The sequence below is a fragment of the Trichoderma gamsii genome (genome assembly GCF_001481775.2).
Source record: "Trichoderma gamsii strain T6085 chromosome Unknown Scaffold_4.2, whole genome shotgun sequence".
In the NCBI taxonomy this organism is placed as follows: Eukaryota; Fungi; Ascomycota; class Sordariomycetes; order Hypocreales; family Hypocreaceae; genus Trichoderma; species Trichoderma gamsii.
In genome coordinates this window covers 1,196,595-1,213,518 of record NW_020171341.1, presented here as the reverse complement: position 1 = coordinate 1,213,518, position 16,924 = coordinate 1,196,595, and the positions used below count along the sequence as shown (strand labels likewise).

General features: G+C 50.1%; 5 protein-coding genes across 5 annotated transcripts; 4 read left to right on the top strand and 1 right to left on the bottom strand.

Moving 5' to 3' along the window:
• Window positions 1-750: 750 nt before the first annotated feature.
• On the top strand, window positions 751-3,870 carry TGAM01_v201824 (hypothetical protein; the record flags this gene model as incomplete). Its single annotated transcript, XM_024548855.1, has 9 exons — window positions 751-961; window positions 1,017-1,201; window positions 1,276-1,537; window positions 1,599-1,622; window positions 1,674-1,793; window positions 1,850-1,949; window positions 2,005-2,358; window positions 2,414-2,516; window positions 2,578-3,870. 9 exons carry the CDS (start codon window positions 751-753, stop codon window positions 3,868-3,870), a joined length of 2,652 nt encoding a protein of 883 aa, XP_024406467.1.
• A 515-nt stretch (window positions 3,871-4,385) lies between these two features.
• Window positions 4,386-6,563, bottom strand: TGAM01_v201825 (thioredoxin; the record flags this gene model as incomplete). The annotated part of the gene is made up of 3 exons (XM_024548856.1): window positions 4,386-4,730; window positions 4,814-6,208; window positions 6,258-6,563. The coding sequence occupies 3 exons, from the start codon at window positions 6,561-6,563 to the stop codon at window positions 4,386-4,388; spliced, it is 2,046 nt and encodes a 681-aa protein (XP_024406466.1).
• Window positions 6,564-7,149: 586 nt separating this feature from the next.
• TGAM01_v201823 (tyrosyl-DNA phosphodiesterase 1) lies at window positions 7,150-9,150 on the top strand (the record flags this gene model as incomplete). Its single annotated transcript, XM_018805961.1, has 3 exons — window positions 7,150-7,623; window positions 7,783-8,548; window positions 8,702-9,150. The coding sequence occupies 3 exons, from the start codon at window positions 7,150-7,152 to the stop codon at window positions 9,148-9,150; spliced, it is 1,689 nt and encodes a 562-aa protein (XP_018660915.1).
• Window positions 9,151-11,186: 2,036 nt separating this feature from the next.
• Window positions 11,187-12,129, top strand: TGAM01_v201822 (hypothetical protein; the record flags this gene model as incomplete). The annotated part of the gene is made up of 2 exons (XM_024548854.1): window positions 11,187-11,425; window positions 11,478-12,129. The coding sequence occupies 2 exons, from the start codon at window positions 11,187-11,189 to the stop codon at window positions 12,127-12,129; spliced, it is 891 nt and encodes a 296-aa protein (XP_024406465.1).
• A 2,650-nt stretch (window positions 12,130-14,779) lies between these two features.
• On the top strand, window positions 14,780-16,884 carry TGAM01_v201821 (hypothetical protein; the record flags this gene model as incomplete). The annotated part of the gene is made up of 4 exons (XM_024548853.1): window positions 14,780-15,488; window positions 15,550-16,337; window positions 16,395-16,723; window positions 16,797-16,884. The coding sequence occupies 4 exons, from the start codon at window positions 14,780-14,782 to the stop codon at window positions 16,882-16,884; spliced, it is 1,914 nt and encodes a 637-aa protein (XP_024406464.1).
• Between the last annotated feature and the right edge of the window lie 40 nt (window positions 16,885-16,924).

Genomic DNA, 16,924 nt, shown 5'->3' with positions numbered 1-16,924 from the left:
GGCAGCACCGGTAGCCAAGGATGGAGCAAATCATCGATCCCCTGCTCCATTGTGTAACCCCGCACATCTGACTCGTTAATGCCGGAGCTCCAGCTCAGCTTCGCGAAGGAGCTTCTACAGCTCTGCTTCGAAACATGTTGCTTTGTCTGTCTAGATGCATTGGCCGCTCTCACTAGGCTCTCAGCCAATCAGCTCGCCAAGGAATGCTCTTCCTTTGATCTGCTCTGCACCAAGCCAGCATGTATCGATTAATGCCGCGCGCTCCTTTCAGAAACGCCTGCCACCGGCACAAAGACTCTCGCAAACGGAGGGTCAGTGGCTGTGCGTGCATTGTCCTTCGATCCACTGAGCCCAATAAGAAACGGGGCTTTCGGCTCTGGGCCACCAGTGATACGATGCAGTCCAAACAAACACGCAACTTGACTAGGTTGCACCATGACCCCCTATGATTTCTGACAGTTCCGTGCTAGGCCTGTCATCTATTCAAGGGTCTCTCACCCCTCATCACTCTCATCATCTGCTATGTAAACCTCGTGCCGTCACACACATGCTCTTGGCCACTTTTCGTGATTCAAGCTTCGTCAAATCCACTTACAGCACTTGTGCTCCGTAGCTTTTCTTCTTCTTTCTCTTCTCTCATTATCCCTTTTGCTTATTACCACGGCTGGCCCCGCCTCCAACTTTTCTCTGAAGCCACGTCTTCTGGCTAGTATCTGATTGCTAGGCCGTAGCAATCCGTAAAGCTGCACCATGGGTCTTCTCGATAGAGTCGAGGCCTTCTTTGAGGGCGAACCCAACGTTGAAAAACACTCTCACTCACACGCGGGCTATCAGTGCGATGATCTTCACGCTGAACATGCTGCCAACCGGTTTCAGTCTTTTGCAGCCCCTTCTTCGGGCAACATCAAGTGGTTCGTTGATGGCGCCTCTTACTTTTGGGCAGTATCTGAAGCTCTTCAACGTGAGTTCTATCAGCTAAGCGCCAATTTCATCGATGTTGACCTCTCTTTTCATAGGCGCCCAGGAGAGTATCTATATTCTCGATTGGTGGCTGAGCCCCGAGCTGTATCTTCGCCGCCCCCCTTCTCGCAACGAGCAGTATCGCCTTGATGCCATGCTTCAAGCTGCCGCCGAACGTGGAGTCCAAGTCAATGTTATTGTGTACAAGGAAGTTGAGGCTGCCCTCACTCTTGATTCTGCGGTATGCATCTCAAATATCTCACTCTCATTCATCATCCGAGATGTTATCTCGTGGCTCATTCGCAACATGTATAGCACACCAAACATGCTCTTGAGAAGCTGCACCCTAATATCAAAGTTTTCCGACATCCTGACCATGTTCCTACTGGATACGATCTGACTTCAGAAATTGGCAACTCATTCAAAGGCTTAACCAACTTTGACTTGGCCACTGTATCTAAAGACGCACTCAAGGCGATTTATGGCGCGGCGGACGATGTTGTCCTCTACTGGGCTCACCATGAAAAGCTTCTTGTCATCGACCATGACCTTGTATTCATGGGAGGCCTCGATCTTTGTATGCACTTATACTGTTTCTTAACGTCCGCAGAGAAATTGTTTGCTAATTGCATGTTTAGGCTTCGGGCGATGGGATACCAACTGTGGGTACTTGCATCGTAACCTCTGAAGAGCCTCCACTGACATACATTCAGCCCATCCTATCGCCGATGCTCATCCTGGAAACTTGGACAACATCATCTTCCCTGGCCAGGACTATAACAACGCTCGAATTTTTGACTTTGCTGACGTTGGCAACTGGGATCAGAACAAATGTGAGGTCATCCTTATTTTCACACCTCAGAGCTCCAAAAACTGATAGCTTATGTAGTGGATCGAACCAAGAGCTCGAGAATGGGTTGGTCAGACGTGGCTCTGTCCATGAATGGCCCAATTGTGTCTGATCTTGTAGCCCATTTTGTTGACAGATGGTATGAGCGATAGTATCCCAAGCTTCATCGTTGTTATTTTGATTAACAGAGCTAGGAACTACTTATACGACGCAAAATACAACGACAAAGATCCTGGAAAGTATGAAAAGCTCAGGCTAGGCGGAAGCTACCGTCCTTCGCACCAAACATATGAACAAGAGGGATCGGGACGAGAAGAATATGGGCGGCAGGAGGGCGAAGGGCGGAGCCGTGGCGTGCTCCATCGCTTCGCAGAACACCTATCTGAGGAAATGGGAAATCTTGGCCTCTCCGAAGGCCATCGACGCAGCCAGCGAGAGGGACTTCAAGATGGCCAGCGAGAGTATCGCTCTGATGAATATGAGCACCATGACAGGACTTCTCACGCACGCGGGGGCTCAGGCGCTACTCGCATTCAGCTTACACGAAGGTAAGCAAAAATTGCTGACATTTATACAGCTGATGATTGCTAAGCCTCATTTCAGTTGCACCAAGTGGTCATCCGGCCACCCAACGGAGCATTCGATCGCGAACGCTTATGTAAGTGCGATAACGAATGCTAGGCACTTTGTGTATATCGAGAATCAGGTAAGTAAACAAGTGCGGCCATGAAGAGTCTGGAGAGGGTGTTAACATGAGATTCAACCAGTTCTTCATCACAGCTACAAGTGATGAACAGCGCCCCGTCTCCAACAAGATCGGCGCAGCTATTGTGGACCGTATCGTTCGAGCGTATGAAGAAGGTCAGCCCTTCAAGGTGTGGGTGGTGATGCCCTCTGTCCCCGCCTTTGCGGGAGACTTGAAGTCGAAGGAGGCTCTTGGAACAAGGGCCATTATGGAATACCAGTACAACTCCATCAGCCGAGGTGGCCATTCCATTATCCAAAAGCTTGTTGCTGCCGGCATTCAAAATCCTAGGGAGTACATTGGTTTTTACAACCTTCGAAACTATGACAGGATCAACACGTCTCGAACCATGCGACAGGTCGAGTCCCAGTCCGGAGTCAGGTATGAAGACGCGCGACGATATCACGACGACTATGTCAACGAAGAGCGTTATGGCCAAGACGACGAAGATTCTCAATACTATGATAGATACCAGCGCCAGGCTCAATCCGTCAAGGATGACACTCTGGATACCGTGAGTGCCGCCTACATGAAACACGGTCCCAATATCGCCGATATCCCATGGGATGGCGAGCCCGAGGACGAGTTCGACGCCTTCGTCAGCGAGCAGCTCTACATTCATACCAAGCTTCTCATTGCCGATGACCGTCTTGTTATCTGCGGCTCTGCCAACTTGAACGATCGCTCGCAGCTCGGAACCCACGACTCTGAGATTGCGGTGGTGATCGAGGGCCCTCAATCCGTTGATTCGTACATGAATGGCGAGCAGTACGCAGCAAGCGAATTTGCCGCCTCTCTCCGAAGACAAATCTTCCGCAAACATCTCGGTTTGCTCCCGGACCAGAGATGGGACCAGCCAAACCGAAACTGGCTGCCGGTAACCGACGCACCCAACGACTACGACTGGGGTTCCTCTGCCGACCGGCTCGTGGAGGACCCCCTGAGCCCTGACTTCCTGCAGCTCTGGGAGGATACGGCCGCCACCAATACCGAAGTGTTCAGCCGGGCGTTCCACCCTGTTCCTGACGATAAAGTTCGCAACTGGGACGATTACGATCAGTTCTTCTCAAAGTACTTCACCATCCCCAGTGCCAAGGAGAACGAGGAGAAAGACGACGACGACAACGATGGAAAAGTGCCTTACGGACACGTCGTTCGCGAGGAATTCCCTGGTGGCGTGCAAGAGCTAAAGGAATGGCTCAGCCGCGTCCGTGGCAACCTCATTGAGATGCCTTTGCAGTTTTTGATTGAGGTTGAAGAGATTGCCAAGGAGGGTCTGACGCTGAACGGCCTGACGGATGAGCTCTACACTTGAGGGAAAGAGGTTGAGTCGTTCGGTAGAGAGTGATAGACTGCATGAAAATATATGACAGGCCATTTACAGTAGATATGATGCAATATCAAAACATTTAAACAAGAGTCACCTAGTAATTACATGACATGTAAAAAGAGGATATGCAAAAGCACAAACCAAACCAATAACACGCACAGAGACATGGATTGCCCGTCTATCTCCTCAGAGAAACTTCCCAGACCCTTTCATTCTTTTAAAGGCCAAATGAGTAATGACGAAGGCTTTGTGTATCTTTACTACCAGAGTCAGATTTGAGCCAGCCGTCTTCTACATTTCAACCCGGCAGGGCCATAAGCCCCTTATCACTTGCATTCCTTAAAAACAGCCCGCATAGCTTTTCTCGAGAACCAGAAGAGTCATTGACAGCTCCATGCGTGCGCGCCCTCCTCTTTGATCCTTTAGCCGAACCCATTTACCGCTCCCCAAAAAACTCCGAATAAGAGAATATTAATTTATGATCTTTTCACATCATCATTTCAGTCAGCCTTGGTGTTGCCGTTAGAACTACCAAGGAACCCCTCTTTGAAGTCCTTGATGCTGATAGAATCTTCCAGCCGGAAGTGGCCACGGCCACGACGTGAGCGGCCACGCAGCCAGGAGAAGACGCCAAAGGCAATGCCAACGACGCAACCAAGCGACAGGTAGGGGTGATCAGTGAAAGAGAGGCGGATATCAAAGAACACCTTTTCAAATGGAGAAATGGTAAGCTTGGGCTTCAGAGCCTGTGGGGTGTAAACGACCTTGTCGAGGGTCTCGAGGATGGATGTGCGGCTGACAAGAATGTAGTTGCCGGTCACGGTGTTGTCCCAGTACTTTCGATTCTACGCGAATTGTTGTTAGTAATCAGTTGTGTCTCAACGCAGGAGGAGAAAGCAAAGGCGGTTAGAAAGGGGGGCGGGCTTACATCTTGGTCATTAATAATGATTCTTTCTCCATCTTTGACGTCAATGCCATAGGTGGTGCGAATCCAGCGCTGCCAGGAAACACCGTCGACCCAGGCAAAGGCAATCTCCCTCCGTCCAGAGTTGTTCATATCAACATGGATGGCCTTGGCAGCTCGCAGGGCGCGCTGGTCGTCTCGGTCTTCAGCTTCTTCAATTCTCATTTGCTTGGCATCCCGGAGCTTCTTCCTCTCCAGCTGGAATTCCTGGATCTGTCTGTCCATCCACTCGTTTGCTGCACTCTTCATCTCTCGGAGGGCACCCTGGAAAGATTCTTGGTCGTCTCGGTTCAAGACGCCCAGCACAACAATCTTGTGATCCATAATCTGGCGCGCGTTTGTCACCAATAGTTCAGGGACAAGAGGAAGCCAGACCGATCTCATCCAATCCAACACTTGGTTCGTGTCTCTCATAGCGTTGGGTGTGAGAGGGGGGAAGTAGGTGGGGCGGCCTTCTCTCGACACCATAAACCGCGGCCAGGTGGTGATCTTGAAGCGATCATACATGGCGGGATCCTTGGTCTTGACAAGTTTGGCATGCCCGATAAGGCTGAGGGGCAGCCTCTCAATGGCTTGGAAGTCCTCGGAGGTGGTGGCATGATCATAAAAGTAGACGAAGATGACATCCTCTTTCTGCTCCAAAGCTTTGAAAGACGCAAGGTCGACATCAGGAACACCGCTGGCGAGATCGACGGCCTTTTCAGCATACTGAATGAAGTCACCCAGGCCTCGAAGCCCCTCATACTCGGAACGCTCACCACCCTTGAAAAAGAGAATCGTGGGGTAGGCCCGAGCACCGACATCCTTGCACAGACGCGACTCCTTGTCACAGTTGACTTCTCCAATGTTCAGCTTGCCCTTCATGGTCTTGGCCAGCTGTTCCCAGGTAGGCGCCATATCTTGACAGTGAGGGCACCAAGGAGCATAAAACTTGATGAACCAGGGATCTTGGGTCATTGTCACCAGACGCTGGAAATTCTCAGCCGTCAAGGCTACCGACGTTCCCTCTTCATTTGCTGTAGCAACAGGCTTCTTGGGTGCCTTGCCGGTCTCAACCTCTGTCGCTCGTTTCGGATCGACCGCAGGGCGCTTGTTTTCCCCTGCTTTAGGCAGATCAAGAGTTTTCGGTCGGCTGCCAGGCTTCGACTTTTCCAAGGATTCTTCGATAATGCTAGAGAGGAAGGTGATGTTCAAGCCACCCGTCTCGCTTCGGGCCTCTTTGCCCTCTTCATAGAGGGTTGTGGTGGGGTATAATTTGATGCCATGCTGAACACAAAGGTCGCTAAAAGCAATGCAGTTGATGGAGGCGAATTTGAAGTCGTAGAACTTGGTGAAGTCCTTCTCGCCAGCCTCTTCTGGCTTAGATGTGTAGTAGAACTCGTATGCAGTCTGGAAGGTCGGGGCGTACGCCAGGCAGTGGTGGCAAAAGGGGCTGGAGCAGGTTAGCAAGCAACTCCAACTGGTAGATGGCAGCGATGCGCGAAGGAGGGGAGGCGGTGGTGTTATACCTATAATGCTTCACAAGTAGCCATTTTGTTTGGTTCGCCACCTCTTCAAAGTTTTTGGGAGTCAGTTCCACAAGGGGGGGTACCGGAAGAGAGTCGAAGTAAGTCTCTTTCGGAGCCTTTGAATCCTCATCGGCGGCGGCTACAAAGGATCCAAACAGCCCAAAGGCAGCAAGGCCAGAGAGCAGAGTAGAAGAGGTCAGCCGCATGGTGAGCTAGATGCAAAGCAGCCTTCAAGGCGCTGAGAGATAAAGAAATATGGGCAAGGCGGGCGCAGATAACGCGATGATTGGGATATCAGATCTAAAAGGATAATCGATCCATCCGCGAGAATGGACTGTCGCAAGTATGTATTGGCAAACAAATGCTGATTGCGGCGAGCAGCCCCGGCGATGCCTGGAGAGCCCGTGATTCGGCGATTGGGCCAGATGGAGGCGCGTGCTGAAATGCGAGCCCACGCTGGAGATGATAGCCTCTAACACGTCCAAGGAGAGATTGGAAATACGGAGCCTGAGACGAGACGAAGTGGTTGCGTTTGCAACAAAATTAGCGCCACAGCGCGGTGAGGCGAGTGGTGTGGCTTGACTGCCGCATTTGGCACTAGCCTGTGGCTGCCTGCTGGGAATCTGCGATGGGCAGGAAGATACAACAACTTGTACCTAGGTACCTCCTACCTCCGTCTTAATGCTCCAGCACACCTTGGGAGATATACCTTTTCAAATACAAGAATAACACAGTGAAGATAAGTTGAATTACCAGCCACAGCAATTGATTCTACTCTTCCTTTTCTCTTTGATGCGCTGCAACACTCGTTTATTCAAGTCTCCTCCCATCATCTCCTTCTGTCATCAAACAATAAGCAGCGTGAACCAGTGTCGAGTCTGGCAGCCTTACCCTGGGAGCATGGCCTTTGCTCGCAAGCGTTCAAGAAACGGCGCTGATGGTGATGAAAGCAACGGATTTGATTCTCTAAAATCCCTTTCGCGACCCATCAGTCCACCACGCAAGAAGTTTCGTCGATCAAATATACAGAAATCGCCATGGCAGCTCACCCGGATTCGAGATCTCCCAGACGAAGTAAACAAGGATACCGTTTCGCTCCAAGACCTTCTTGGCGATCCCCTGATTCGCGAGTGCTGGCAGTTCAACTTTCTGCACGACATCCCCTTTGTCATGAATGCCTTTGATGAAAGCGTCAGGGACTCAATTCGGTTGCATGTAGTTCATGGATTCTGGAAGAGAAGCGACTTGAACAGAATTCATCTTTCGGTAGGCCATGATTTTCGTTGCCACTGCAAACATATAACACTGCACGCTCAAATATTCCGTCTTCCCTCCTCCCCTCTCTCTTTGATTCTTACAAAGAATGCTTTTCTGAATCAAGATTCGACTGATGCAATCACTTTTCTCACGTTTGAAATGATCTAGGATGCCGCAAGCCGATACCCCAACGTTGCTTTGCATTGCGCACCCATGCCGGAAATGTTTGGGACACACCACTCCAAGATGATGATTTTGTTTCGCGCCGACAACACGGCCCAAATCATAATTCACACAGCAAACATGATCCCGAAAGACTGGACCAATATGACCAATGCGGTGTGGAAATCGCCAAAACTCCCGTTGTCAACGGTGCCGGATATTATATCCCAGGACGGACAAACACTTCCCGTTGGCAGCGGCCTAAGATTCAAGGCGGATCTGCTATCATATTTGATGAAATATGACTCCTACAAAGTCATTTGTAAGCCACTAGCAGATCACCTCGGCCACTTTGACTTTTCCAGCATACGGGCAGCATTCATTGCCAGTGTTCCAGGGAAACATGGCTTTCGCAATGCTTCTCAGCCTGCTTGGGGCTGGGCCGGACTGCAGAGGTGTCTGCAGGGCGTACCCGTCGAACCAGGAGACTCAACAATCGTCGTCCAAATATCCTCCATTGCGACGCTTGGTGCCCAGAATGATTGGCTACAACGCACGCTCTTCGATTCACTGGCTACATCTCTCACTCCAACGAATAGGCCGAGCTTCAAGGTTATTTTCCCCACAGCAGACGAGATCCGGAATTCACTGGATGGATATGCCTCGGGAAATTCCATCCATACCAAGATCCAATCGGCACAACATGTCAGCCAGCTAAGCTATCTCCATCCAATGTTGCATCACTGGGCCAATGACAGTAAAGATGGAGCAAGTGAGTATTGACAGTTGTTTAGTTTTGCTTGTTATATTCTTTTCCATTTCCGCACCAATCTTCCAATCCCAGGTGAATGAACACGACTATTTGTGAAGAGATATGAATGTATTGTTTGTACGTCTTCTAAGCTTGAGCTGATACCTTGGATAGAGCTTATCTTAGATGCACCTATCCGGGGCGATGGTGGGCGAAATCGTGCTGCGCCACACATCAAAACATATATCCGGTTCAATCGTAACACTGCAATTGACTGGGCCATGCTAACGTCGGCAAATATGTCGAAGCAAGCGTGGGGCGAGACCCTGAAGCCCAGTAGTACCGGGGAATTTCGGATCGCTTCCTGGGAGGTTGGCGTGCTGGTGTGGCCGGGCTTGTTCTGGAAAGATGGGGTCATGTTAAGCTCGTTCCAGTCAGATACAGTGGACATGTCTTCACAGGCACAGAGACCCATCGTGAGCCTTCGGATACCTTACAGCATGCCTCTGCAGGCCTACGAGAGGCGCGAAGTGCCTTGGGCTGCAACCGCGGCCCACCCTGAGCCTGATCGGAAGGGCGTCATGTGGACATACCCGAGCAGCAATGCTAATGGCAATGCTTAGGCTGAGTAGGGAGCCAGATTTGGGTTTTAGCGGGAAAAGGTGCTGCCTGCAAGTTAAAAGCGAAGCATCGATATAGGTGATAAGTACTGTATAACCTAACCAGCTTCCAAAAAACCGTATCTCCATATAGCAGTGCATTGAGCTTACTATTAGCCCATGGCCCTTTTTTCCTTCAACTTCATGGTGAGACTTTTCTGTTTCCTTTAATGATGCTGGCTAGCCTTTCGACGTTGGCTCTTAAACTGGCCTCACGATTTGAGATGTTTTCGGGTGAGGCAGGCTCACTGAATAAAATACGAGCGTTTACATTGTCTGGCTTATAGCTTTCAACACGATTGCAAGATAGCTCTTGACGCTCCCGCTTCTCGGTGCTCTGACTAACAAAAAAAAAAATTAGCTACAATATACGTGAGGATCAGAAGCTCTGATTTGGCTAAGAGCAGCTCGAAAAAGGGGCGAAACAAAGAGAAAGGAGAAAATGAAGGAAATCTCGTGAATACCTCTCTACAAAAGTCTGACAAGATGATTGGGAGAGTCCTTGAGTGTTCTCCATCTCTTGCTGTACAGTACTACCTGAGCGTTTGTGTAAGATATTGAGAATACAAGGATGGCTTTGGCGGCTTATTGTTATGTACACGAGTGAGGTACAAAAGACCGGATCAAATGGAATCCGTCGTGTAAAGGGTCATGACTTCTATATATTATGACAATATCTTACAGGAGAACAGCGATCAAACATCGCTCTGATGCCGCCCCGATAGGAACTTCATGTTGCGAGCGAATAACAACAAAGGAGGAGATACCACGCTTGTTTATTGACCATCCATCAAAAGTTGCTGCTTTAAACTTACAGCTAGTGAGCACTGCTGGTATTACCACTATGTATCAACTAGGACTGACCACTGAGAGACAACATCGCAGGGCCAATTCCGAATTCAATCACCAAAACACCCCAAAAGGGCGAATCCACCCCCATACTGCGGGAAGGGCAGCCTTTCCACCCCATGCAACCGCCTCATACAACCCCTGCCTTCGGGTCCGCCACCTTTGTGAAGTCCAGCCACCACCCTGAGGGCAAAGCCACCACCCCCGCTTGCACCCCGAGGATTGGGTCGCCAAAAAGCCATATAAGGCACCTAATCCTCTCGTCAAATCACTCTCAAATCTCAACTTCATGTTTTGCTATCACAATTGGTAAACACGGTTGCCATTTTTGCGATAGAGCCGGCATATTTGGCTCCTCTTATACAAGCAGTGGCTTCCTCTATATTTGTTTCCACGAAGAAAACGCTGACTATTCGAGAATTTCTCGTCACATGCGGTATGGTGCCGGATGAGGTCGATCCAGTCCTCCAGGTACCCATATACGAGAACCTACCTATCTACCTGACTACATGTACTCTTGTACAAAGATTCTAGCTGGTGTAGTGTAACACAATCGCTGTTGATACAGTCGTGCAATTCGGGATTCTACTGCCATTAAATATACGGACAATTGAAGATACGGACCATTGGAGATACAGACCATTGGAGATCAGGACCATTGGAGATCAGGACCATTGGAGATCCGGATGATTGAAGATACGGGTTATAATACAACCCATACAACTCCGCAATATAAAGTCGCCATATTTGGCGCTTTACTCTTCTAGACAATGGACAAGGAAAGCTCCATTGATCTCGACGGCGAGGAGGAACGGGAGCGTTGCTTTCGCCTCTGTCTAGACGGATTTCCAGTCTATGGACCCTTACTAGGGGAAACATTTATGCCTACTTTGAATGGCTTTATCGGTAAGAGGAATCTGCACTACTTATTCCTCTTGACCGGTATGTACAGCTTCTGAATCTTCAAGGTAAGTATCGATAGATACATGACCCTCTCATTGGCGGCTGACGACAAGATTGGGGACTAGTTAGGAAATGATATTGGCACGGGTTTGCCTACAATTTTGGCCGACGGCGCGATTATTTCTGTCTTGGATCTCTTACAAGACACGTCTACCACTGCATACACGCGTAATTGGGAAAGTACCTATATGGCAGAGCCAAGTCAGACCGAAGCAGTTGCCCACGGTAGCATGGCCAGTGTATCAACGATTGCCATTCCGTTATTTGCGACGACACATACGCACAGTGAATTGGCAGACAGTATCCAGTCTACTGCTGATGCCACTTCAACCGCTATTCACATGACTTGTCCTGAATATCACCAGCAATCTCAAACAGATGCAGACATTATGAATCAAACTACAGACACCACCTTCTCTGAGAATAGGTCAGGATCTCGCCATCTTGTTAGGGGCTTGCTGATTGCTGACATACAACAGAATTTATAGACAGAAACAAGCCCCTTTCAAATGCAGAGACTGCAATAAGACATTTGCCAGATCAGACGTCTTGAGGCGCCATAGGAATGAAAAGCACGCCGCAAGAATAGACGAGTACCTCTGCCCAAGCATGGGTTGTAAGAAGTCTCAGAAGGGCCACGGATTCAAAAGGCGTGACAAATTGAAAAAACATGAGATGAATTCATGCAAGGGCCGAGTGCGGGCAATTTCTTGGAACCAGAGCTCGGCAAGCACTTCAACCATGACTGTCTCCACGCCCGATGATACTACAAACGCCCATTCTATTCATCAAGAGAGCAGCCCCGTTGCGAGGGCAGACGACACAGCGATATCAAGTGTCATAACGTTGCAGAATCAAGATGTGATCTCGAAACTGCAGACGCGCTCCCGAACGGAGGAGGAGGCTCTTCTCAGAAAGGAAAAAGAGTGCCAAGGCGGACGCGAGCGCCTTGCTAGTCTTCACACCGTTATTAGACTATACGAAAATGAACCTCTTTTGAATCAAGGTATTATCTTAGTTCTACAACGACGCTGCCGTGCTGAGGAAGACGCTATTTCGATCAAGGAGGAGGAAAGTCAAGAGATGCGCAAGCACCTTGCTAGTCTGCACGCGGTCATTGAACTATATTAAAGCTCGAGTCCTACTACTAGTATATAAGTTGTGCTTAACAAAGTGTAAGATGTCCTCTTGTCAAAATACAAATGACAAGATGCTAATTAACGGCTGAGTACTGCTAGGACAAAAACTTTCTGAGGGGTGGCATATATATTTCGGCTTGCTGTTGTGCGGATGGGTTTCTGGAAAGGAGGTTTCACTTTTCTTTGCATATTGGTATTCATAATACAAAGCCATCGCAGGCATATTGCGATGATGATATGATGATTGCAAATGAAACGGTAGCAGCTTTGGTAAATGGTGAGCCACGTACATATGTACCTGTGTAGGTGATGGCATTAGTGGTGTTTAAGTGGGGCTGCTCGGCAGCTCCCGCAGCAGCTCCCGTTACTTTATTTTGGCGACCGGGCAAGACTCTGAATCATGGAGAAGGCACACGGATTTGGACTTGACAAATAATAGTGTACCTTATGTAGCCACATGTATTCATCAATGAATAAGTAACATATTTCATTTCAACATTAAAGAAGAGCTAAGCAACAGATCAGAGACTACAAAGGGTCTGGGCTGGGACAAGGCTCGCTATTTGGGCGGATTCGTTGCCATGATAGCGGTGATGGGCGTCTGGGTAGATCCGGATCCATCTTGGCATGCATTGCACCCAAAATAGGGCAAAAGATGTACTTCAGCCTGTGATTGATCCGTGTAAAACAAATGTATCCACCCAGCCAGCGGAAAGGTTTGCAGAAGTATGAAGAGACAAGAATGGCCTTCACTCTCAAATCCACACATGTGTCGGCAACAGTTATGCATGAGCATGTAAAGGTATATGCGATCAGGCCTGACAGCTGACGTGGCGCGGATGATTCTGCCCAACTACAACTTTGACCTTGCCCGCTGCTTTGACCTCTTCACTTCTCTTGCCTATCTATTGCCTGCTTTGGGAGTGAGCTGCTGGACAGATGCGGACCTTGGCTGCTAATGTTTGACTTTGCAACATACTCCATGGCTGTGTAGAGTACAGCTTTAACGTTTGCGCACTGAATGAGCGAGAGAGATGTCTATTTACTCAATTTATACCTACCTAGGTTTACATCTATATTTGCAGTGAGCTGTGTCTGAACAAGTTGTAAGTATGAGAAAGCAGACCAGGCTTTAGTGCTGCATATTGATGAGCAGTGAATGTTTGCACTTGAATGAGTCAAGACTCTGAGACTGGAAGACGTAATATCGACTTTTGGTTAGTCACCCAGCTGCAACATATTACCTCCGGCTTACTGCTCTTGGTACGTGTATGCTGTGAGACACTGCCATCTCCTCCACTAATTAAGCCGGCCCGAGACATGGAAGAATTGAAGCTAGAAAAGCGCTATAAGAGCCTAAAAGTTGGCCGCACACGTGCTGGGCACGACTTTTTCCTCTTTCCGTTCGGATTAGCCGCCCGCCTAATCGGATCAACATCGGCCGATCTTATGCCAGATGGGACCGGGAAGACTACAAGTAGATACATGAGGTAGGGCGTGAAGGGCGCGATCACGCAGCTTGTACCGCCAATGGTGTATATTCTATCTACCTTACTACTGTACCTATCTACTTCAAGTGCACATACAGCCGGCTTGAAACAAGCGTATTTCACGTTATAGTGCTACTTACCTTATGTAAATATCTGCCTGGAATCGACGCTCCGTGTGGTTGCGCCAATGCTACCTGTTGGTCAAGCATCGCACGAGTTCCTTGCGTCGTCCGCTACGGCACCGCTCCGCCCCGTATTCTGTAGCAGCCAAACGCAGTCAGAATTAGTGGACTGGCCTCGTTTTTCCGCAGCTCGATGGCGACTTGTCCACCAAAGCTGGCGGCGATGCTACCTTGAACAGGCCGGATGGAGCACGTTAGTTTTACGGGGAACCACCGCTAGCCCGCCGTAGCGGTCCCAGCACCAGGATTTTTGCATCGACTTTGCCTCGAAAGGCTCTTGGGAGCAGCAGCTGCTAGTACCGATGCGCCGTAGCTTTGTCTCTGTGCCACCGTCTGGCCATACTAGCAGTACCTACTTGTACTAGCCGTGCGCTTCGTGGCTGCGGCGTCGCTTCCGTTCTGGCTCATCATCTCACCTTTTGTCATTCTTTTCCTCTTTCCTTTCCTCTGTCGAGCTTCTTTCTTCCCTTTGTCGAACCTTTGCTTCCAGCTGTTTGCTGCGCCAGAAGAGAGTTTTTCTTCCTTTGACCTTTCGGCATCTTCTTCTGTTCCCCTCTCCATCGGTGTGCTGTGCTGCCAGTTGGGCGCACACCGAAGTGGACGAGCGCCGATTACGAGAAGCTTTTTTTCCTTCCAACCTCTCGTCTTCTGTCGGTGGCGCTTTGCCCGTCGCTCGGTTCAACATTGAGACCTCAACTACTCACCACTTGTCTCGTACAAATCGCCTCTTCTCTATACATTTCTCCGATTTTTTCCCTTAGTTGTACGATCCGCAGACGCTGTGTGACTCAACGAGGCCTGGAAATATCTAGAGCAGGGGAGCTGAACAGAGCTCTTATAGTTGAGACCTCAGCCGATAGTAGCCTTTTCTTCCGAAACAACGGACGTTGAAACCAAGAAAAAATACATGAAATATTCATTCCCTGTCTCTTCCATCGTCTCTCTGTAGAAGAGACAAACCATAGCCACAATGAGTCGCGCACCCAACGGCAGCTCTGGGCCCTCTGGCCTTGAGCACCCGGCCTTTTCGTCCTCGTTCCGCTCGGGCTCGCCTCTTGCCGAGCAGGTCCTGGCGCAAGACATCGCAGCCTGCTCCGACGACGACTTTGACCCCGCCGATGATCTGCTCGATCCCGACCAGCCTCACCACTTCATGTACCGCCGGCCCAGCGGCGTGGCCTACGGAGCAGCGCGGCCTGCCTTCAATCCCAGCGGACTGGAGGAGCCCATCTTGACGCCGCTGGAGCGAAAGCAATCTCGCGACGCCGAGCGCAGCCTCCTGCGAGACAACCACGTCCTCCCGCCGAAACACGCCAACAAGAGCCAGTCGCTGCCCGCTCGAATGTACCGAAAGATGTTCAGCACAAAAGTTCCCGTCGAGGAATCTGGCGACGAGACCGACGAGGACGAGCCGCTACTTTCCCGTGATCCAGACCGTGATTACGGCACACAAGCCCGGCGACAGCGATCCGCTGTAGAGGGAGAGGAAGACGTGGATGAGCAGTGGGAAGAGGCTATTACTTCCGGACGGATTCGCACGACATGGCAGCGTGAAGTCAAGACGGTTTTGTCCTATTGTGGACCTCTTATCGTCACCTTTTTCCTGCAATACTCAATCAACGTGGCGGGTATCTTTGCCGTTGGTCGCATTGGCACCATCGAGCTGGGGGCCATATCATGTAAGTTTTTCAACATCAGGAAAGTGGAATAGCGAGGAATAGGGAGACTAACTTGAATCAGTGGCCAACATGTCGCAAGCCATCTCCTGCTTGGCCCCGTTCCAAGGCTTAGCCACCAGTTTAGATACTCTGTGTGCTCAGGCTTACGGATCTGGCCACAAGCATCTGGTCGGCTTGCAGTGCCAGCGCATGGCATGCTTCCTACTGACTCTTTCTGTACCCGTAATCATCCTCTGGCTTTTCGGAGCCGAGCCCATTTTACAGCGCATGGTGCCCAACCCCGAGTCTGCTCGACTTGCCGGCCTCTACCTGAGAGTCATGATCTTTGCGATTCCTGGTGTCATCCTCTTTGAGTGCGGCAAGCGCTTCACCCAGGCGCAGGGCCTCTTCCAGGCCACCACGTATGTCCTCCTGTTTGCTGCTCCCTTCAACGTCTTTCTCACTTGGTTGCTCGTCTGGAAGCTCGAGTATGGCTTCGTCGGTGCACCCATGGCCGTTGCCATCACGGAGAATATCCTGCCGGTGCTCCTCTTCTGTTACGTGCGATTTGTCAACGGCCGAGAATGCTGGGGCGGCTTCAGCAAGCGCGCGCTTACCAATTGGTGGGTTATGATAAAGCTGGCGCTGCCGGGGATGATCATGGTCGAAGCCGAGTGGCTCGCTTTCGAGATCCTGACCCTATTGGCCAGCCGCTTTGGATCTGATTACCTGGCGGCCCAGAGCGTTGTCTCGACAATTGCGTCCATCTCATACCAGATCCCCTTCCCAATGTCCATTGCTGCCTCTACCCGTGTCGCCAACTTGATTGGAGCCGGGCTTGTCGACGCGGCTAGGGTGACTGGCAAAGTGGTATGTTCTTTTCATAATGCCGTGTATGTCGCTTTTGGTTTACTAACTTTGTCACAGACTTTTGTCATCCACTGCATCCTTGGACTGCTCAATTTCACCCTCTACAGCAGCCTTCGTTTCCACTTACCGCTGCTCTTCACCGATGATGAGACGGTCATCTCAATTGTCGCCAGCATTTTGCCTGTTGTCGCCGTCATGCAAGTCTTCGATTGCACGAGTGCTGGTGCCCACGGACTGCTGCGTGGTATTGGCAAACAGAGCATAGGCGGGCCTGTGAATTTGATTTCGTACTATGCCATATCGTTGCCCATTTCGCTCTCATTGGCCTTTGGACTTGGCTGGAAATTGCAAGGTCTATGGGCTGGTGTCAGCGTGGGCTTATTCCTGTAAGTTCCCGTTCCCTTCTCCCCGCGATGCACACGTTGATTTGAGTCAATTACGAGTACTAACTTGAGTTAGGGTTACGACGATTGAATATACCTATCTGTTGAAGACGGACTGGAATACAGCAGCTCGAGAGGCTGCCGCCAGAAACGCAGCGGGCTAGAAACCGTTCAACAATGGCGTATGCTCACTCATTCCATGTT